The sequence below is a fragment of the Perca fluviatilis genome, chromosome 17 (genome assembly GCF_010015445.1).
Source record: "Perca fluviatilis chromosome 17, GENO_Pfluv_1.0, whole genome shotgun sequence".
NCBI lineage: Eukaryota > Metazoa > Chordata > Actinopteri > Perciformes > Percidae > Perca > Perca fluviatilis.
The window spans coordinates 18,102,635-18,123,770 of NC_053128.1; the positions used below are offsets into that span (position 1 = coordinate 18,102,635).

The 21,136-nt window shown below is 40.7% G+C and overlaps 2 protein-coding genes across 6 annotated transcripts; one reads left to right on the plus strand and one right to left on the minus strand.

Moving 5' to 3' along the window:
* Positions 1 to 4: 4 nt before the first annotated feature.
* trim69 (tripartite motif containing 69) lies at positions 5 to 4,246 on the plus strand. The gene is made up of 6 exons (XM_039779603.1): positions 5 to 658; positions 986 to 1,081; positions 1,372 to 1,605; positions 2,290 to 2,312; positions 2,397 to 2,512; positions 2,669 to 4,246. The coding sequence occupies exons 1-6, from the start codon at positions 29 to 31 to the stop codon at positions 3,211 to 3,213; spliced, it is 1,644 nt and encodes a 547-aa protein (XP_039635537.1). The 5' UTR covers positions 5 to 28; the 3' UTR covers positions 3,214 to 4,246.
* Positions 4,247 to 4,984: 738 nt separating this feature from the next.
* LOC120545361 (bone morphogenetic protein 1-like) lies at positions 4,985 to 20,206 on the minus strand. 5 transcript variants are annotated; one of them, XM_039779601.1, is made up of 20 exons: positions 20,052 to 20,206; positions 15,306 to 15,416; positions 15,065 to 15,205; positions 14,816 to 14,933; positions 13,794 to 13,972; positions 13,578 to 13,683; positions 12,419 to 12,543; positions 12,133 to 12,257; positions 11,844 to 11,946; positions 10,685 to 10,801; positions 10,341 to 10,486; positions 9,915 to 10,110; positions 9,709 to 9,834; positions 8,541 to 8,704; positions 8,192 to 8,372; positions 7,363 to 7,488; positions 6,946 to 7,073; positions 6,626 to 6,839; positions 6,173 to 6,423; positions 4,985 to 6,082 (listed from the first exon to the last, which is right to left on the minus strand). In XM_039779601.1, the coding sequence occupies exons 1-20, from the start codon at positions 20,071 to 20,073 to the stop codon at positions 5,948 to 5,950; spliced, it is 2,814 nt and encodes a 937-aa protein (XP_039635535.1). In that variant the 5' UTR covers positions 20,074 to 20,206; the 3' UTR covers positions 4,985 to 5,947. The 5 variants fall into 5 exon arrangements, with proteins under 5 accessions (XP_039635535.1, XP_039635534.1, XP_039635533.1 ...); XM_039779600.1 differs by lacking the exon at positions 20,052 to 20,206 and adding an exon at positions 19,410 to 19,731 and having other exon boundaries at positions 8,541 to 8,701; positions 12,133 to 12,248; XM_039779599.1 differs by lacking the exon at positions 20,052 to 20,206 and adding an exon at positions 19,410 to 19,731 and having other exon boundaries at positions 12,133 to 12,248.
* Positions 20,207 to 21,136: the final 930 nt, after the last annotated feature.

The following is a 21,136-nucleotide window of genomic DNA, read 5'->3' on the forward strand; positions in this document are numbered from 1 at the left end:
AACAAAAGAAAACAATCAAGGCAAAGGAATGAGTAAAAATCAGAAAGAAGTGAAAAAAATCCAGACAGTTTATCTGCAGAACTTGGAAAAACTAAACCAGGGGATAAAGCCAGACAAGAAAAGTTGGAAACCAAAGGAAGAAGACTTTGCTGCAGCGATGGAAAAGCTGCGACAGCCTCCCATAGCTGGAAAAGTAACCAAAAGCTCAGCACACAGAATCAGCAGAGATCTTACCTGCTCCATCTGCTTGGATCTTTTTAAGCAGCCAGTGTCCTTGCCCTGTGATCACACCTTTTGCCAGGGGTGCATCGAGGGCTACTGGACCGGCCCCCGGGGGCCCATTCAGGGAGGCACAGGCTCCTGCCCTCAGTGCAGGAAGGTGTACCCCGGGCAAAGCTACAGGCCCAACCGCATCGTTGCCAACATAGTAGAGAGCTACTGTCAGGGTCTGGAGGAGAGCGGGACTGGACCTCGCCTGACAGATGTTGGCGTGACAGAGAGGGTTCCTGCTCCGGTCCCACGCTGCAGCAGACACAGAGAGGAGCTGAAGCTTTACTGTGAGGAGGACCAGGAGCTGGTGTGTCTGGTGTGTGGCCTCTCCCAGGAGCACAGGAATCATACCATGGTGTGTGTACAGGAGGCTGAACAGAAGTACAGGGTGAGTTAAGCTTTGTTTTATGAAGTTTGAATGATTTCTGTTTATTTTCAAAATGTCTACACATTAGGATGCATCTCAGTACGTAGTGCATAGTACAGTACATATGGTCATTGTAATGGTGGAAACTACATCCTACATCTGAATTATAAATTACATCACTGCAGATGATAATCTATTTTTCATGTATAAGTTTATGATCTGTATCAATGTATTGTTTTTGCGCCAAAACAACTAGTTAACGCAGATGTGACATTGTATCAGAAATGTGAAGCGGGCCGCTGGGTCAGCAATGGGTCATGCAATGATGTTGTGTCTCTGTCCTGTCAGGCGTCTCTGAACAGCTCCATGGATTCCCTTAAAGTTGAGCTCAACACGGCGCTGCAGTGCGACAGAGAAGCTGAGGATGAGGTTAAAAAGCTCAAGGTGAGAGGAAACGCTTCCAAAACACACATACTCTACATAATGGACACACCTCAAATACTACTGGACTACTGTTCACTTTGACTTATTTAATGTCTTAAAATCAGACTTTACCAGAAAGGAATGGATATATCTGCAAAAATGTGGCAATGTATCTTATTATTATTATTATTATTTTGATTGTTACAGTACAAAAGAGCAAAGCATGGCATGGATTTAAGGTTTGCATCTTTGTGAAAACACTGTAAGTGATTTCTCCCAGTGACAATGTCCATCATCTTCCACCTACTTAGGAGCACACCGCTGACCTGAAGCAACGCATTGAAGCCCAGTTCAGCGACCTGCACCAGTTCCTGTACCAGGAGGAGAAGCTGCTGCAGGTGAAGCTGAAGACGGAGGAGCGCAGAGAGCTGATCCGACTGGACGAGCACAAGGCCCTGCTGTGTGTGGAGATCTCTCGTCTGCAGAGAGCCGTCCACGAAATAGAGGACAAACTGAAAGAGCAGGATGCCTTCACTCTGCTCCGGGTAATTTCAGCACATAACAACTTTATACATGATAATTACAGTCCATCTGGAAGTTATTAACAGCACGATGAGTCAGCTTCAGGGATGATTAAGGCGATATATGCTGAGCTGTTGATTTCAAACTTCAAATTTCATTTGTTTCTAGAACTATTTATATCCCAATGAAACAAGATGAAGTGGAGATGTAAAACGTGGGAAAGTTAGTTTTATACATCATTCTGTCATGTATTTCCGTGCCAAAACAGGCACCAACATCAACATTCAAGACTTAACTGAGCAGGGTGTGACCATTTTGGCTATGCTGTTTAAGTTTTTGCACTATAAATTAAAGGCCATAAACATGTTGAGCATGTCAGTTTGCATTCATTTTAAGAGTACCGTTTTACATATACTGGTAAAAATGTTAACACTGTTGCTACTTTTCTAATAACAAAAGACTTGAGCAGTGAGTGGAGACAGGATGTAGGCCAGTGATCTCACTCGTTGATCTGGAGGATAAGTAGTTTAGCTCAGGCATAAGGCCACGGGACTTTCCCCCGGCCACAGGGATATCCCACAGGGTGGGATAGTGTGAGCTCAGACATTGATGTCATGTGGAAAAAGCTTTCTCGTCTTTAAGATACAACAAAACTAATCACCCGTCTGTCTCTCTTATCCTTTGTTTATTCCTGTGTCTCGTTTCAGAGCATCAAAGTCCTGCTCCAGAGGTAAGTGTGGGAAACAATTTATCCTGGATGGGCCTTGTTTTTTCTTCTCTCTCTTTACTGTTCTGACATTACTTTTGTTGGCAGGCCTTCACTGAAGTTTGAGAAACCCACTTTTACACCGCCCAGTCTGTGCGAGGGTCGGTTTGCGGGGCCCCTGCAGTACAGAGTGTGGAAATCGATGAAAGGAAGCATTTATCCAGGTACTTTAAGTGAAACTTTGGTCCTATCTTACTTTGAAAATGCAAACTGCAAGCACGGAATTACACAGAAACCAACACTGATCATCTGAGCACCAACATGTGTTGTCAAAGAATCTTTCAATTTATTTTTTAATTTTATACTTTTCCTGTTTTTAGTTCCAGCAGCCATCACATTTAACTCCAGCACGGCCAACCCTTGGCTCAGCCTGACCTCCTCCCTCACCTGTGTTCGCTACCAGACCTTTAACCACACCGTGCAGGACAACCCCTCCAGGTTCAACGCTGCCCTGTCACTGCTCGGAAGCCAGGGCTTCACCCATGGGCGCCACTACTGGGAGATTGAAGTCTACAGCAGCACAGTCTGGACTGTGGGGGTGGCCCGAGAGTCAGTGCCTAGAAAGGGAGTCATCAAAGCCCTCCCAGCCAACGGCTTCTGGACTCTGTCCCTTTCTTATGGGATACAGTACATGGCTGGCACTTCACCCCCAACAGTCCTGTCCCTGGAGGAGCCACTGGCCAGGATCGGAGTGTACCTGGATTACAAGAGGGGCCTGGTGTCCTTTTACAACGCAGAGTGCATGATACACCTCTACACCTTCAGGGAGACTTTCACTGAGACGCTGTACCCTTACTTCAACTTGGGCTTTCTGGATAAAGTGCATGAAAATGAGCCTCTCAAAGTTTTCTTACCAAAGATTTAGAAACCTATGACAAAAATACAACTGAAAGGGGAACACAAGGGTAAAACGTTACCAAACAAACATGTAAAAATGTATAAATGTGATGAATTAGAGTGGCAGATTTCTAATTTTCCTATGTACATTAGATATTAGAATTATCTGTCCAATAGTAACCGATGTATCTTAAAGGGGCCCTGTGGAGTTGTCAAACAAACACAAGTAAACATTCAGCAGTGCTCACCAAAACGCATTGTGTGTATCCTTGAGGTCTAACAAACCAACAAGTGCATTTCCTTCCTCATAAAAAAACTGCAAATTCCAGCATTGTTCACATCCATGCTTGCTAGCTTGCAGTCTTCTTATGTTATTTGCTGGCATATTGCAGCATATCTTGGTGTGTTACCGCCACCTGTTGATCAGTGGAACAGTGTGCCACCATTGGTAGGATTGTGTGCATCCCAAAACAGGTACACACTCATTGAAAAACAGCTCCATAGTGCTACTAGAGGACTAAACCTCCACAGGGAACCTTTAAATAACACTTTTGTAACACATTGTTCAGTTTGTTTGTTGACTGGATCTACTGCCACGCATTTCATTTCAGAGAAGCTGTGCTTCAGTGACGAATGTGAAACTGTCTATTTACCTGACCGTTGTGGTGCCCTAATATTTTAATGATTCAATAATTTTTTTTGTGCATGATAAACTAATACATTCAATAAAATATACTATAACTCTATACTGTGGGATTATTGACATGTTGACAAAAACTGACATCATGTTTTAGTTGATTATGTGGTGTCACGCTAATGATGTATTTGGTGCACACAGGGAGCCTGGAAGATGATTAGAACGGGTAGCAGAACGATAATAAGACATGTAAAAGCAACAAATTGTAAAAGTGTCTTTTTCATGTGAACAAATTGTTGGGCTTGGTGTCTTCACTGTACCAACTGTTTACCCTGGCTGACCCAAGAGCTGATGTATATAAGGGGCACCCAATATCACACCAAAATTATATGGGTAACAATTTAATAAAAAGCATTTCTTGAAACTTTTTTCCAAAGTGCTTATTCCAACATAAAAATAAATAGAACATCCTTGTAATTTGATTAAATACGGTAGATGCTGAAGCACTATGTGTCATTGTTTAAGAGTTACTGTCCTCATCCAGAGGTCATGATCACAGAAAGTAAACAACTCCCTCAGGAGCAATCCCTTCACCTTCGTGAGAGGCTGTATGTGCTGCCTTCCTCCGTTTGTTCTTTCTTTGACCAGTCAGGTTGTGTGTGTGTGTGTGTGTTTGTGTGTGTGTGTGTGTGTGTGTCCTGTAAGTGAATTTCCTCTTTTAATACCAGGCTGAAAAGCAGTGTTTCACTTTCCTATTTGGTTTTAAGTTGCTCTTCTGACCACACCCTATAAGATGTGGGTTCTGTTGCACCTGTAACCACACCCATCGGTGATGTCACAGTGTACCGACAACCTTCTGAGTACACTTACATCAGTGGAGCAAGTTAAGAAATAAAATCAGTGAGGGTAAATCAAACTCTAAATATCTAGCTGTTTAAGGTCAGTATAGAAATATTTACTGATGAGCAGATGTAAAGGGAAAATATTGGATGAATTGAAGAATGTGGCGCTAATTTCATCCATTGTCATGCTGTACTGCTATTTGTTGCAAGAGAATACAAAGCACAGGCTCAATATACTCACTCAAAATATGCTGTGAGTTAATCTACTGGATGTGAACTCAAAAACCTCACCAAAGTAAAAAAACTGAGCTTTCAACATATTAGATTTGTCCTCCATACTCATTATTATTGTCATGTGCATTTGTCCAGTGATATAATACAACAAAGTGCATTCCATTCATTAGAAGTGAACTTTCATCCCCAGAAAAAGTGACACAGTTGATATTATGATTACAAAACTGTAAGTCACCCAAATCCCCGGCAGAAAGTCTTGGGAGACTGATTTAATGTCATTCCTTGAGCTAGAAAAGATCAAATTCTCACTTACGGGGTCAACTGAGAAATTCTACACTACATGGCAGCCTCTCCTCTCATATTTTTATAATGTAGTGATGATACCTGTCAACAAAACTTTGCTTTTTTTCTAACCAGTTGTATTGTTGCAACAATGTCAAGGTACAGATACAAGTTGTTTTATGTGATATATTGATGGAGAAAGGTGGACCAACCTGGGGTGGGAGATTGGGTGGGTTTTGAGTTTTGTATTTTTTTTCTTTTTTGATTGTTATTATTGTTGTTGTTGTTCTCTTCTTTCTTGTCTTTTATTCTCACTTTCTTTCTTCTCTACCTTTTTCTACATGTATGTTTGTTTAAAAAGGTCACACATGTAAACGTACAAGATTTATGTAATTTGATGTGATGTGTTCCAATAAACAAATTTATAAAAAAAAAAAAAAAAAAAACTATTTCACAATATATACATTTTATATCTCAACACAGTGCTATGACGTAATCAGCTCATTACAGGCAGTGTGACTGAATTTACTCAAAATAATCGATGCAAATTAGTCCTTGCCTTTCATCCTATATAGCTATATAATGAGGAAGAGTAAAGATGCAATTTTTCTGCATGGCTTCACTCTGTCTAACAGATGTGAATGTAAAGTATGCAGGTTGGTGTTTGTGGTATCAATCCATGCATTCACTCCTCGCCTGGAGATGGGTGTGTCTGACCAAATGTTAGGGGTGAAGTCTCCATTTAGGTTTGGGGTAGTTTCAGAGAGTCACTTGCTTGCGTGTAACGTGTCCTGGAACTTTGTGCTTGTGTAGCGTACATGAAAGCCTTTTTTATTGATGCTGTCATCTGAGTGAAACTTTAAAACTATGGCGTCCCCGGCTGAGTAGACTTCCTCTGGGGCCTGAGGGAAAGGAAGAAGACAAAGTGAGATGCTTTTTGAAGAATAATTTAAATAGTGATTACTACACAAGACTGATATTTTTAGCCTTACCCCAGATCCACAATATCGTCCCAGCCTCGGAGACTTGATGTCAGCGCCGTCATACAGCTCCACATAATCATACCCGCAGTCTGCCTCCTCCTCGATCTCAAACACTTGGAAGATGATCTCCACTCCGTAACCCTTCTCAGCAGAGACCACCCACAGACAGTCGGAGCCACTGGGGTAGTTGTTATCTCCAAACTGGGCATGAGAGTAAAGATCTTTTGTCTTGACCTCGGCTTTCAGGCTTCCTCCACATTCTGGGAATTCACAACCACAAAATTAGAGGGTCAAAAAGAGGAACTCGTAAAAGAGAGGAAAGAATGCAGCTTTTAAACACAGCAGAAAACAAAGCCATAGTTATAATGTCACACTTTTGGTATTTTATTCTTTCTCCAAAGTGCCATTTTACTCATTTTCCAGGCTTTTTGGTGGCAGAAAAGTTATGGTTGATTTGCCCACCTGCTCTGTATGAAGCCTCAAAGCCTCTCTTCTGCACTGAGTTGTCAGAGAAAAAACGCAGGAACATTTTATTGCCACTGGAGACGACTGGAGAAGGCTTTTTGGTGCCACAGAAGCGTCCAAGAAACGGGGCACGAGTGTCACCCCCGTCATAGATCTCCAGATGGTCGTAAGCGCACTCCAGATGAGACTCCATGTCGATCTCACTGAAAACCTGAGAGAAGTTTAAAAAAAGCTATGAATTACCTCGATAAGTTGTTTTTCAAGTCTTTAATTTGACAATAAAGTTTAAATAAAAATAAAAACTTCCATTGGCATACAATTTTGATACGATGGCCTGGGGTTGTGGACAGAGACCATGTGCAGGCCTTTTTGCTTGGATACTTATCAGGCCAGTTGGGGCTGCTTATTGTGCCTGACACAGTGTTGACAGCATGATCACAGCCCGCTGAAAAACAAAGCAAAAGGGTGATAAAATCAAAGGACTAGTGGACAAAGGTGAAGAATCAAACAATCACATTTTATTGAGACTTCCTGTAATTTGATTGAAATTACCCTTTAAATCAAACATATCCAGGTCAGCCTTGAAAAAGAGATTCTTAATCTCAATGGGTTTCTCCTGGTTAAATAAAGGTTATATAAAAAAAATGTGTGTGTGTGTATATATATATATATATATATATATATATATATATATATATATATATATGAGGGGAGAGCAGAAACACCTTCAGTACCTTCCTTGCAGTCATGCTTATTATCATGCAGCATGAAGCCGCTGCGGCACTGACAGCTGTAGCTCCCGAAGGTGTTCACACATTCATGCTGGCAGCCACCATTTTCTTTGGAGCACTCATCTATATCTGTTGAGATGTTTAAAGAATTGTAATGCAAAATTCCTTTGCACAACATGTGAATCTGTCACAATAGGCAGCAGATAACTTGCAGAACATATCAAGTTAACATTTTAGGCCCAGATCTGCTGCTGAGTGCAGACACAAAGGCTTTCTGTGTTACTCAAGGAAGAAAAATCTGCAGTATGAAAAAACCCTGGGTCATCTTTCAGCAAAACATCTCTTGGGTGAGAGCATTATGTTAGTAAAAAAAAAAAGAAATCAGTTCTTCCTGTCCACAGAACAAAATATTTATTCAAGCTGATGTGGCAATAAGCACTCTCCATGTTTTTATAAGTTTGTTGAATAGTATTTTGCAATGAAATATTCTCTCAATATTCTTTACAATTAAAAAGAATTACAAACACTAGACTTGGACCAAAATAAGAATAAATGTAAATAATGAAAAATGTGATTCTGAATGTGCAATTAAGCAATTTATTTAACTTAAACACAAAGCATGCCACTCAATTATTAAGTTGTGCAAAATTAGATCCAAGCTTCACAAAGAGTCAAACAACACTGCCTCCACTCTTGTGTCAGCAACTGAAGACAGCTGCCTGCATTGTTATCAGAGTAGAGTGATGGTTTTGACCTTCTTACTGTACCACATCTTGGACATTACGTAATACTTCCTCAGAATTTCCAGAGTACTTCACTCTTCATGACTTACCAGAGAAGAAATGAGCTTTGAAGCCCCTCTTGGAGACGGTGTTGTCAGACTTGAACTCGATCCTCATGTTGTTTTGTTGGGAGGTGATGACCTCGGGTTTCTCCGCTCCACAGAACTTCCCGTGAAGCTCTGAGTCTGGAGTCAACCCAGTGCGCACCTCCACATAATCATATTTACACACCTGATGGTAAACACTGGACAATTTTACTTACGGCAATTGGCCTGGGAAATTATGAATGATTTTAGCAGGTTATCTGATGTGTCTGTATCTGTATGTATCTTAAAATGTCTGCAGAAAGACTACAATATATTACAGATTAACAGAAAAACATCACTTTCATTAACTTACATCATTCCCTTCGGTCTCGAACACATCGAACACCAGAGTGATGCGATACTGAATGGGTGCCACCAGCTGCCACACACAGTTCTTGTTGGGTGGGTATTCTTTGGGCCACCCGGGGGTGGTGAGGGAGCCATTGAGCTTGGTGATGAACCCGCCACAGGCAGCTGCTGGTGGGAGAAAACACAGTGGTAGAAGTGTGAGAGAAACACTTGCATCACATAAATTACATAACACCCATTCGTGTGAATTTGTAAATTCTTCAAACTATTATTTATTATTTTTAAATTATTTAAAAAAGAATTTACATGCAGAATTTTTTTTTCTCAATTTACATTTTCTGTTACTTACAAATACATTTCAAGAAATAAAGTTATAACCAAGTATAATCGACTTAACAGGACATTGTGGTACTGGAATAAATCATAGTTATTAAAAGGTTGAAGAATCAATTTTTTCTTCTTCTATAAAATCAAGAAAATCACCAAATTGTACTGAATGGAAATGTAATTCTTATGTGTACTGTTAAGATAAATAAAGTCAGTGCTGTAATGTATCGTTAAGGTACTGCCCTCTTGTGGTAGAAGAGAGGCTCCCAGGGAGTCATGTTTCAACTGTGCAAAAGAGATGAGACCTCTTTCTCACAATGCCCTGTGTTCGTTATAAAAACTTGAAGAAATAACAAACATATTTTTGACCTTGTTGTCTAAACCGATAGTTCCCAGCTGCTGTCCTCAGGCCTGTTTGAGGTTATTTTGTTGTAGAAACTCAATTCAACAAATTCAACAACTAAAACTGTAGGTAGATAGCTTAGCTTCATGACTGGAAACAGGGGCAAACAGGTTCTGAAAGGCAGATTTAATTACGTTTGGACAGAGCCAGGCTAGCTGTTTACCCCTGTTTCCAGTCTTTAAACTAAGCTAAGCTAACCTGTTGCAGGCTGTAGTCTTATATTTAACAGAAAGATATTAGAGGGGTATCCTTTAAATTTACTCTCCTCCAGAAAGTGAATAAGTGTATTTCCCAAAATGGCAAACTTTCACTTGAAGTAATCAAAAGGGTGCATTGGATATATGTTGCAGTGAGAGGAGGCTGCTCCACTTGGAGCACAGTGCATACTGGAGTTGAACTAGCTTGCAGGCTTTTAGTGTGTGGAGTGGTGCTCTACACTCACTCTCACAGCTACGTCTGTCAGCTGCCAGCTCATATCCGGGATCACAAGCACATCTGTAGCTGCCCAACATGTTCAGACACTGCTGCTCACAGTGACCGTTGTCAAGTCTGGAGCACTCATCCATCTCTGCCAAATGAAATATTTGACAAAATTAAACCAAATGTTCTTTTATCGCTGGCAGTTTGTGACTGAAATGACTTTCTGACCTTTGAAAAAGTTGGCCGCAAACCCAGCTTTGTTGACCGAGCCATCCGACACAAACTTTAGCCAGAGCTGGTTGGAGCTACTTTTGATGTCGTCAGGTTTGTTGTAGCCGCAGAAATGGCCGAGCAGCGGGCTGCTCTCTGAGCTGCCATCCCTCACCTCCACATAGTCGTAGGCACAGCTGTCATGTCTCTCAATCTGCAGTGGAAGCAAGGACAGAGAAGTGTGCAAAGAGACATTACAGCAGATGATGGTGCTTCTTGCCTTTCAACGACCGGGCAATCGACACAAAAGTAAGAGCTAACAAAAATAAAGTTCCAAGCTACCTGAGAGAATATGTGGCTTGTATCATGTGGATGCACTGACAGAAACTACTCACTACGCAGCTTTAATTAACATGTAAACAATCAAAATAAAAGTTATTTTACCTCAAATGACTGAAAGGAGAGGCCAACATCAAAACCCTCTGCCACTGTGATTTGCCATACACACACTTTGTTGGACTGGTAGTCATCGGGATAATTGGGGGACTGGATCTGGCCGCTGTCCCGCTTCACCGCTCCCCCACAAATGGCTGCACAGGAGGTGAGAAGTGATTTGTTTCATTCAGAGATTGGCTTTCTATATTTCTACCTTTAGTTGCCTACAGTATACAGTTCAAAGGAAATGTAAAATCTGGAAAAAAAAAAACTACTGTAAATGCTAATGATTCACATGAGAATGTAGCATATAAGAAGGGTGTATTAAAATCCACATATTGTCAATGTTGTACCTTCATAGACTACTGAAAAGCCTTTGCCCAACCAGCTGCTGCTGCTTCTGAATTCAATCCACAGTCGACTGTCGGTTGAGATGATTGGATCTGGAAGCATGTCTCCACAAAAACGGCCTGCCAAAGTGCATGAAAAAACAATACTTCATGGTGCTTAGACACTGCATCAAATTAAAGGAGAACTCCGGCCAATTTTTACGTGAATCTTGATTGCTATAAATATGCGAGTACTGTCGATAGAAAAAAAACGACCAGAATCTGTGCCAGCAAACTGGAGTTGCTGCAGCTACGTCTAGAGCTCCCAGTTAGCTAAAACAGCAGTTGTGGGGGCATGTTCTAAAGATTGCCTTTGTGCCTCTTAACAGACACAAAATGCAATCAAAATGTCAGGGCCCTTACATGACAACAAGATGCATTTTCATTCCCTGTCTCGATCCTGCCGGTAGCTAGCTCGCCCTGCTAGCTGCTAGCTGCTAGCTTCCATCTGGGATGAGTGTGTTCAGCCAGGCTTCGGTGATAATCACCATGCAGCTGTTCCGTGTGTAGTTGTATCTCATCCATTTTGTGTGCGATCGATCTGGCGTTGGAGAGTAGGAGGCTTGGCAGTGGCGGTCTGTGCGGTAGTTCCCTTAGCCGGGCTAGCAGGCCCGACTGGCATCCTTGCTGCTGACAACAATCCACCGAGCGCCCGGTGGTCTGGCTATGTCCTCCAGAGGACAGGTCATGCCTTCGCGATGAAAACTTGAAGTTTATTCCCCCCTCATTTTTTTTAGGGGGGAATAAACTTCAAGTTTTCGTCGTGAAGCCTGTTCTCACTGAAGCCTGTAAACAATGTCTGAGTTGAAAATGCATCTTGTTCAATAGGGCCCTGTTCATGTTGCACAGACATTTTTATTGCATTTTGTGTCTGCTAAGAGCATGGTTAAGAGGCACAAAGGCACTCTTTAGAAGATGCCCCCACAACTGCCGTTTTAGCTAACTGGGAGCTCTAGACGTAGCTGCAGCAACTCCAGTTTGCTAGCACTGATTCTGATCGTTTATTTTTCTATCGACAGTACTCGCATATTTATAGTGATCAAGATTCAAGTAAAAAATCTCCTTTTATGACATGATACTCAACGGAGAGAGAGGGAGTCTATTGTATATCAAAGTTAAAGACCTTTCAGAGGAGCTTTTCTCCAAAACCCGTCTCGGACTTCCACATGGTCGTACCAACACAAGTGACTCCTGAAGAGGTCCATGGAAGTAAAATTCAACACAATCTATGAGACAGGAGACACACATGGAGGGCAGATTGTTACAAGAAAATTTGGTATCAAGATTTAAAGAAGCAGTCTAGATTAAGTGGCATCTAACAATGAGCTAGCAGACTGTGGGCATTCTTTAAGTCAGTAACTTGTATCTAGCCCTTATTGAATTGATGCTTCCCCTTATTAAACATTGCTCACCTTCTCTCCAGGAGTGACAGAAATCATCCAGACACAGTGAGCGTACGCTGAGTAGCCGTTCGGAAAACCGGGAGAAGAGAAGTTTCCAGCACTGTCCTGCAGGCTGTCCCCACACCCTTTAACAACAACACACCATAACATACATGGTTATATTTTAATAGATCGGAGAAAATAACATTAAAGTCTCAGAATGAAGAACAGTGCACACTCATGTGGTCAGTCATGATGTGTAATATCTAATTGGCTTTGAAAATGATAGTCTAAAATTATTATTATTGCAGCTTACTTGCACACTGGTAGAGTTTTCGGGCTTGTGCAATGTCCCCTTTGCTCAGCCTGGTCCTCTGTCCAATAGGTGGCCTGACTCCATTGACGTCATAACGGGGCAAGATCGTGTCTAAGAAGATGCCCCTGTTTCAGACGAATCACAAACGTGAGCTGTTCACTTTCTTTTTCAAAGGTTCACGCAGAGAGACAGATTTTTTTTTTTTTAAGATCCGACTCCTGTTCAACTCCTTGATACTTTATTGATTCTGATAATCTCTTATGATAATCTCTTACTAGATTTGGAGCTCACCCTTGCACAGTTCCCATGGTGATGCACCCATGAATGACAGGCATGTGCAAACAGAGCACTCTGAATGGGGCCTTTCGACTGTGCCAGCCGGCTCAGTGGAGCCCGCTCCTGAATGCCAGAGAAAACGGCCACTCCAGCCCAAATTGTTCAACAAAGCCTGAACTGCCAGGCCTTTATTTAGCTTGGCTTGCCTCCATGACCCAGACCAGCAAAGCGGCGATGGAGGTAAAAAACCAAAGCACAGAGAAAAGCAACGGGGCAACAACATGCACAAGACAGAAATGAAAAGGAGGCTAGTGTGAAACCATTTCTGTGACAATAAAGGATCAAATCCCCTGAGGTTTCCTATGGAGCTTGTTTAGCAGAGCTGAATGAAGGGACAAACACCATGTCGGTGTAGTAGATCAGCTGATAATGCAGCATGATATTAGAGGGCAGTTAGGGAGGCAAAATGATCATAAACCCTGTATTAAATATTGTGCAACTACAGTAACAAGTGAGAACTCTTATCAGGGAAATATGTAGTCAATTCAAACTCTAAACACCAGAAACGCAACGGAGTTTAATCACTGATTGTCACAAGTAGTATAGTAGTGGTGATGATTTCCTGGCTTAGGAGCAGGCTGGTGCACTGTATGTTGCCAGTTAAAATATACAGGCAGAGTGGACAGAATGAATCACCAAATGCTCAACAGTTAGGCTCTTGAGCCAATAATTGCCCCTGTGGAGCTGTTTAATGGCCTGTTAATGTGAACAAAGGTGGAGCTGAAAACAAAGTACACTTAGGAAATGAAAGTGATCCTTGCATTCGCTTTAACACAAAACTAACTTTAGGAAAGAAAAACATAAGAAGGATCACAATGCCCACCTGGAAAATGTATTCCTTGCATAATGCATGATGCTGCCGAAGTCGTATACCTCCCCAAGTGAGTCAACCTCGCCTGGCTCCATCTTCAGGAAGTTATACTCCTGTCCTATTCATTTACACATAATCAGTGGACTGAATGCAAGGAGAAACATCTGGAGGGTCAGTGAGCACACACATTTTCGCACTTTTCTTTTCATGTCAACACAGTAACAGTACCTGGTTGGATGTTGTCTCTGATGATGCTTACGTGCTCGTCACGGTCTGGACGTGTGTGTTCGTGCCAGAAGCCGATCACGTGTCCGAGTTCATGCACCACAATGCCAAACTTATCACAGTTCTTTCCTATAGAGATGGCCTGAGGGCCGCCACCTCTCCTCCCCACGTAGGAGCAACACCTGCAGGGGGGCGACACTGTTTAGCTCCACATCCTGGAGCACTGACAGAACTAACACTGATTCTTTGCTGCGTGTGCATATTAAAGGACCATACAACCATGTGTTTGCAAGTTCAAACACTTACATTTTGTAGAATGCAGGTTTAACAGTTTTAGGTTCTTTGATGTAATTTTTCCACAGCTCCTGGCAGCCATTGCCTTCCATTTATTTCCGGATACTTCGATAGTTAATTAGCCGACTCTTCAAACTTGAGTTTTGTAATTTGTCACATACAAACATAATGTTTGCATGAACGTGTTAGGAAACAGTTGCTTTTTACACATCTAGCAGACACGGAGCAACATTAGCATTCGTTTGGAGATGTGTTTCCGGCCACCTGATGAATTGCGAATGAGTTTAATATTCACTCTTCTTTTAGCTCTGTTTTGCTCACTAACTCCTGAGGGAAATATTGGGCTATTTAGCTGCTTAATGCTCCACTATGTTCACCAGCTAATTGCCAACTTTGTCTCTCATTGGGTGCTGGGCAGGTAGTGTATATTGTTTTTTTCTTTAGAGCTTTTTTCGATAGAAACCTGCTGTTGCCTGCTGCGGTTAAAAATAACTGTGATGAGAACAGTAAGAGTGAACTAAACAGAACCAAAACAATGAGCTGAAGGAAGATAAAACACTCTGTGACTTTCACATCATATAAAAATGAAAATAAATCAATAGACGCACAGTAGAAACAAAATCAATCAAAATGTCTGCAATGTGAGTGAAGACACTGGTCTACAGGCAGAGGGATTAAATGAAACAAACCAAATAAATGATTTAAAAATGGTTAATGAGCACCCAACTCACCCACAAGGTCGGTAGGTGAAAACGATGTAGCTTTCTTCAGTCGTCCTCTCAGTGAATGTTACGCAAGTGTGTTTCTCCCAGTGACGCATCGCCTGTCGGAAAATGGCTCTCTGACTGCCTGATGGGAATTAGAGTTTGACAGCTTCAGCATGTCAAACCCGCACAAGGCAACGGACACATGCTGGCTGTACATAGCAGACTCCAATGTGAGAATATATGAATAATTAACTGTTTTCATTCAGAACTCACCGGTGAAGTTCCCACTGATCACATACGGGATGATGCCATCCGGCCACACTCGCTCAGGTCTGGAGGTGGCTGCTCTCCTTCGACGATGGAGACTCTTTCTGTCTGCAGCTCTCTTACTCCTCCTGACGCTGGAACTGTTAACTGTAAAACATCTGCATTGATCATAATCCCTTTATTTGAACTCACTATACAGTCAGTCAGAATTATTCATAGATTAGTAAATGTAATCCTGCTTTGATACCTGAGTCTGTGTGGTTGGTCTGGACAGTGTGCTGTGCTACATCACTGCTATGGGCTTCTTTGAACATGCGGAGGTCATCTTCATCAAGGGCGATATCTCCCAAAAAGGCAGCTAGGGCAAACCAAAGAACACACAGATAAATAATAAATAAAGATTAAATAATGTTAAAAATAAAACAATAAATTGACATGTTCGATAAGAAAGTACAACCAGCAGTAATTGACACATTATCTTGTTTGTTTTATCCGTAGTGTAAAAACACACTGTGGTTTTATGGAGGGTTATGTGCAGAACTAAAACAAATGTGATATAAAAATGTGAATTAGTGAGCTTTAGGCAATTTGTTTAAACCTTTGGACAGAGCCAGGCATTTCCAGTCTTTATGCTAAGCTAAGCTAACCATATGCTGGCTGTGGCTTCATGTTTAATGAAGAGATATGAGAGTAGTATCAATCTTCGCACCCAACTCTTGGCAAAAAAGCAAGTCACTCAAAGCTCACTAGCTCCCACTCGCTACATGCAGTATGCTGTTTGAGCAGTGGGTTCAATGATTTGCTCCGCACAGACAGAACCAGTTTCAACTGATTTTTAAACTTTATCTCTGAATTTTAGTAAGTTTTCTTTTCCTGCAAACAGCAGCCCAAACTCACTGCATGCTTTATTGTGTCTTTAGTGCAAATCTCTGTCCTGAAAAGAGTTCTGAACGGGACCCCATGTGTCTGTTTGATCAGTAAACACACCTCCTGAGCACACAAACTAAAACATATTGGAGAACTGTCCAGCTACTGCGTCATTTTAAAGAATGAAGATGTGAACTGAATACTTTACAGGATTGTGATCACACTGTGCTGGACTTAGATACTCAAATGGCAAAGAACCTTTAAGAAACCATTAAGAGCCATTATAGGAGCTTCATATGAACAGCCTATGCCGTCTGCATAGTTGTTTTTTCCCCAAATTTACACAACTCTGTTGAAGTGCCCTGCTTAATAAGCAGGGATATGTTTCCATATTCATGCTCAGCAACTCATTAACCCAGGAGTAAAGTCCTCTACATCAGAGCAAAGACCTTTACATGCCTGATAAGGTGAAGAAGAGCAGCTTTTAACAGCTTTACTATACGGACTAAACATATTTCTCTCTGTGGCAAAAAAATTATAAGAGGAAACTCATTGTCTTTTTCAAATGAATCACATGTGACCAACCATCTGAATCGTGATTATCCTCTGAACACCCGGTCACTGTATGTTTGTTTTGTGTGTGTGTTTAGCAGCATGGAGATCCCACACATTATTCTTGTGTTTTGTACGAGGCCCAGAGTTCTTCTTGATCACGTTTAACAGCATATTAATGTCAGCCTCAGGCTTCATCTTTTAACATACTGTAATATGCCAAGTATGGATTGCCATGTAGACAGAATGGTCACAATCATGATCTGATTTTGCCCTTTGACACCAAACAGAGATTTTTAAAACAGGGGTTAAGGTGATCGTCACTGGTATCATTTACCACTGATTGGCTGCGTTTCTTTTCAAAACTAAAATGGAAAGATATTAAGTACATTTACTCAAGTATTGTACAGTTAGTTTATCTAATATAGACAAAACACATCTACTTCTACTTGTTAGATTAAACCACACAGCAGTATATACTGTAAACAATTAACTTCCCCTCAACCGATTACAACCATAGACATTAAAATGCTGCTTACACTTGAAACACACACTTACACATATTTGAAATCAATATTTTCCAGTAATAATAGGCCAATACATGACAAATATAAGTGAAACTACACATTAAATAATCAAACTTCATACAGCACATCAGACACAAATCTTCACAAATCAAAAACTTCAATAGCTAGCATGTTTGTAATAAAAATTTGCTCAGAACTCAATGATAACAAAATATGTTGGTATTCTTATAATGTGAGTCCACAAAAATAATACTTATGTACTTTTATTTAAATTACATTTTGAATGCAGGACCTTTACTTGTAATTAATTGTTATTATTGTTTAACTTGTAATTGATTGTTACATAGCAGCATAGCACAGAACCTGGAAGATAAAAGCGGTGAAAGTGCTGAAGACTCAACATGTGCTGAAAATTCATTTCAGTTAATTCAACCTCAGCATCTGAAGACTGGGATACAAAGAAGAGCAAGAAATCATAAGAAATCCAACATGCCAAAAGCTGGAATGATTGTCTTGGACAGAAAATTGGACTAAAGTCGGGTTGTTGGCTCCAACAAAATGTGTTGAAGTGAGTGGGAAAGCCTTTAAAGGACCTTTAACTTCTGATTGAAATACAAAGTCAAACCACAACACACAAGACATTAGAATCTCAATAGCTAATTCTGAAGCCCAAATTAGGATTTTCTGGCTCCAATATCTGACAAAGACGACGCGGAAATCTAAATCCAGGCTTCAAAACTTCACACACACATTCTGACCATGTTTTCTATTCCATTACTGGGAATATTTTGTTTCCATTATTATGACCTCCTGTATAGCTCTCATGTTGTACTAGTCGAGCAGAACAGCTCACTAGTGTCGTTCCCATTAAATACCTAATTTAGCCATGTGATGTAACAACCTTTGAAAGTCCAAATGAAAAGACATAGCAGGCCCTGTGTCTGCCTTTGAAGTGAATTCACTCATGCAAAGGGTGACTGTAAATGACTGTCACCCCTGCAGTGTGCACCCCATGCCCTGAAGCCAGAGGGATTTCACCGGCGTCCAGCCGAGGACTGTGCTGGCACAGCCTCAATGACCTCTAGTCTCCAGGCAACTGCCTCGCGGAAGAAGAGTGGTGTGTTTTGAAAGTTTCAGAAGTCACAAGTGAAAAGGGACCCCAACCAGCTGGAGGCCCCCTAATAACTAAAGTAAAGTAATTGTTTGGCGTGTTCCATTATGGAAACAAAAAGTTGTATATTCTTTAACACGGGAGAAAGCAAACAGATTTACTAAATGAGAGACACTCTGGCAGCTTCATGCCAATTAGTTTAGATTTGACATTTAATTAATGATGCACGATTGAAATGTCAGCAGTGTCCTGTATAATATCTGCATATAATATCAATACGCTATGTTTTATTGGATGCTTCTTTTTATCTCTAGATTATTTTAATTTTTTTTAATTTTACATAAACATGTGAAACATCAAACCTATGATCCCTTAAACTTAAAACCAGCAGTGGAATGTCACTTAATACATTTACTCAAGTACTGCACTGAAGTACAACTTCACTTGAGAACATCCATTCTAAGCTACTTCTACTCCACTACATTTATTTGACAGCTGTAGTTATTATAGCAATTTAAAAATCTATATTTTGCTCATAAAATATGATGCTTTGTTGTAGATGAAACTACCACATAGTTAAAATTATCTCTACCTCAACTTAAACAATGGATTGCACCTACATGCATTAGTAATAACAATCTAATAATATAATACAGCATCATAAAAGGGGCCATACTGTCACCTAATATGTATGTATTTTTATTTTTAATACTTGAGTACAATTAGCTGCTTATACTTTTGTACTTTTACATAAGTAAAACCATAAATACATGACATTTACTTGTAATGGAGTATTTTCATAGTGTTGTACTTCTTCCATCACTACCTAGAACAGTACTCAAGAGTTGTCAAGTGATTTGTCTCAACCATGATAGCAATACACTTTTTTTTTAACTTTAAACCGAGATTAAACATATTCCCACATAACAAGTATAGTGGTACAAACATCTTCAGATGAAGTAACACATGAAGAAAATACAGGTTTAACTGTGGAAGTATTACTAATACTTCCACAGTTAAACCTAATTGAAGTACTACTTCATCTTATGCAGGTTAACACTCAATACATTTTCTATTAACTAACAATAGGATGAAAATATGGAGGTTATCTTTTGCATTTTTTCTATCTACATGTAATCCTAAATTGCTAGCTGTCTTCACATCTACATCATCAAGAGCTACATTTAACTTTATAAATGTCTTTCACAGTGATTATGGCAAAACACACATAGCTATATACACACAAAAAGAAATGCAAACGATCTTTTCGTAGAAACGGTAAAACGCACTGTACCGGCTTTACAGGGATCCTTGTAGTCTATGGCATCACCGAGGAAGGTCAAATGAGTGTCCGCAAACTCCCAATCAGCCGCCAGAGAAACGCGCAGACCGCACAGCAGCAACAGGAGTGTTGGAGCGACTTCCATTACATATGATCAAATATCTACAAGGTGTAAAGTTGGTAATTGTAGGAAGAGAAAAGAGCGCAAAAAAAGTTGCTCGATAGCGGCGGTGTGATTTTAGAAACACAGCGTTGTTTTCTCACGTCTCCATTGTGCTGCAGTGATTCGCTGCCATGCAGGACCGAGAGCAGAGCGCGCACAGTTCACAGCAAAACACACACATCCGTGCATCTGAAGCCAGGGGGGTACTTCACCTGCAGGCAGATGGGTCAATCCATTTACATAATTTACATAATGTGTTAATAAGTTTTGTCCCTCATTTTATGTTTCTTTCTTTCTGTTTACATTTTAGTTTAATTCTGGTGGCCCATAGAGAGAATCATTTTGGAGCAAAATTATCAGTATAGATTGAAAATATATTCTCAATAGGTGTTGAATCTTGAACCGGATACACCACCTGCAGGTTTTTTTTGCCTCTGCTCTCTGAAGAACAGAACTAAATAACAATTTAAGAGAGGAAAGGATCCACTTACTGAGTGTGATGAGTAAGCGCATCCATCCCTGTGGATGTCATATGCAAACCATAAAAGCAAACAGCTGCATTTAGTTTGCCCACTTAAATTTAGCAGTGTTAACTTTTACAAAAGATAAATCCTGTTTTCTGCTTTTCATCTGAGCCACTTTACTGCTGCACAGTGCCATGCAGCAATGGCAAGAGGAGATTTTGTCTCCTCTATGAACTGTTTTATGTTGGCACAGAAAGAAAGGACTACTGCCATGATTTTTTTTTATTTGGTTGAAAGGCCCAACTACTGTCACTTCAGTTTAGTTGGTTTGGTGTCAAAGTATCTCTCTATCTCGCTCTGTAGCAGCCAATGTTGCTTTAAATTAATAGTTTGATATCTTTGGATATACACGTATTTGTTTTCTTGCTGTGAGTTAGATGAAAAAAATGATACCACTTCATATCCTTTATTTAAATATGAAGCGATCACCAGAAGCATACAAACTGGAAACAGCTAGCCTGGCTCTCTCCAATGGTAACTAAATCTGCCTACCAGCACCAGTCTTGTCAGTATTGTCTAAAAAGTGTCAATGGAGGGCATATGATCGGAAGTGGAAGGCTATGTTCAAAAGCTTTGGAGCTGCCACCACAAAGGCCCGGTCTCCCTCACCCATTAGCATCGATCTAAAACATTTAAAAGGAATTGTTCTGAAGATCTAAGAGGCCTGGAGTTGGAATAGGGGCAGAGAAGCTCTGAAATGTACAGGGGCATCAGCCCATGTATGGATTTAAAAACAAAAAAATCAATCCTGTATTTGACAGGTAGCCAGTATGGGGAATGGGATGCTAGTACGGGTGTAATGCTGTCTCTTTTTCTGGTACCAAAGTCTCGCTGCAGCATTCTGCACCAGCTGCAGGCAAGACAAAGATGACTGGTACAGTACACCCAGGTACAGTGAGTTGCTGTTATCTAGCCTTGAGGACAGAGGATGGACTTAAGTAAGGTTCCAATCGGCTGTAAAGGAAAAATGTGTCACAATCAAAGGAGTCAGTTTGTGGAACGGTCTTGATTGTAGAATTAAAACTTCAAAGTCCATCGATGTGTTTAAGAAG

Coding starts and splice junctions, on each gene's coding strand:
- trim69 (XM_039779603.1), top strand. CDS start 29: ATGAGTAAAAATCAGAAAGAAGTGAAAAAAATCCAGACAGTTTATCTG. Junction 659..985: donor AGGCTGAACAGAAGTACAGG/GTGAGTTAAGCT, acceptor CTGTCCTGTCAG/GCGTCTCTGAACAGCTCCAT. Junction 1,082..1,371: donor ATGAGGTTAAAAAGCTCAAG/GTGAGAGGAAAC, acceptor CCACCTACTTAG/GAGCACACCGCTGACCTGAA.
- LOC120545361 (XM_039779596.1), bottom strand. CDS start 19,542: ATGGAAGTCGCTCCAACACTCCTGTTGCTGCTGTGCGGTCTGCGCGTT. Junction 15,206..15,305: donor GACCAACCACACAGACTCAG/GTATCAAAGCAG, acceptor GATGTTTTACAG/TTAACAGTTCCAGCGTCAGG. Junction 7,489..8,191: donor CAAAGCTCATTTCTTCTCTG/GTAAGTCATGAA, acceptor ACATCTCAACAG/ATATAGATGAGTGCTCCAAA.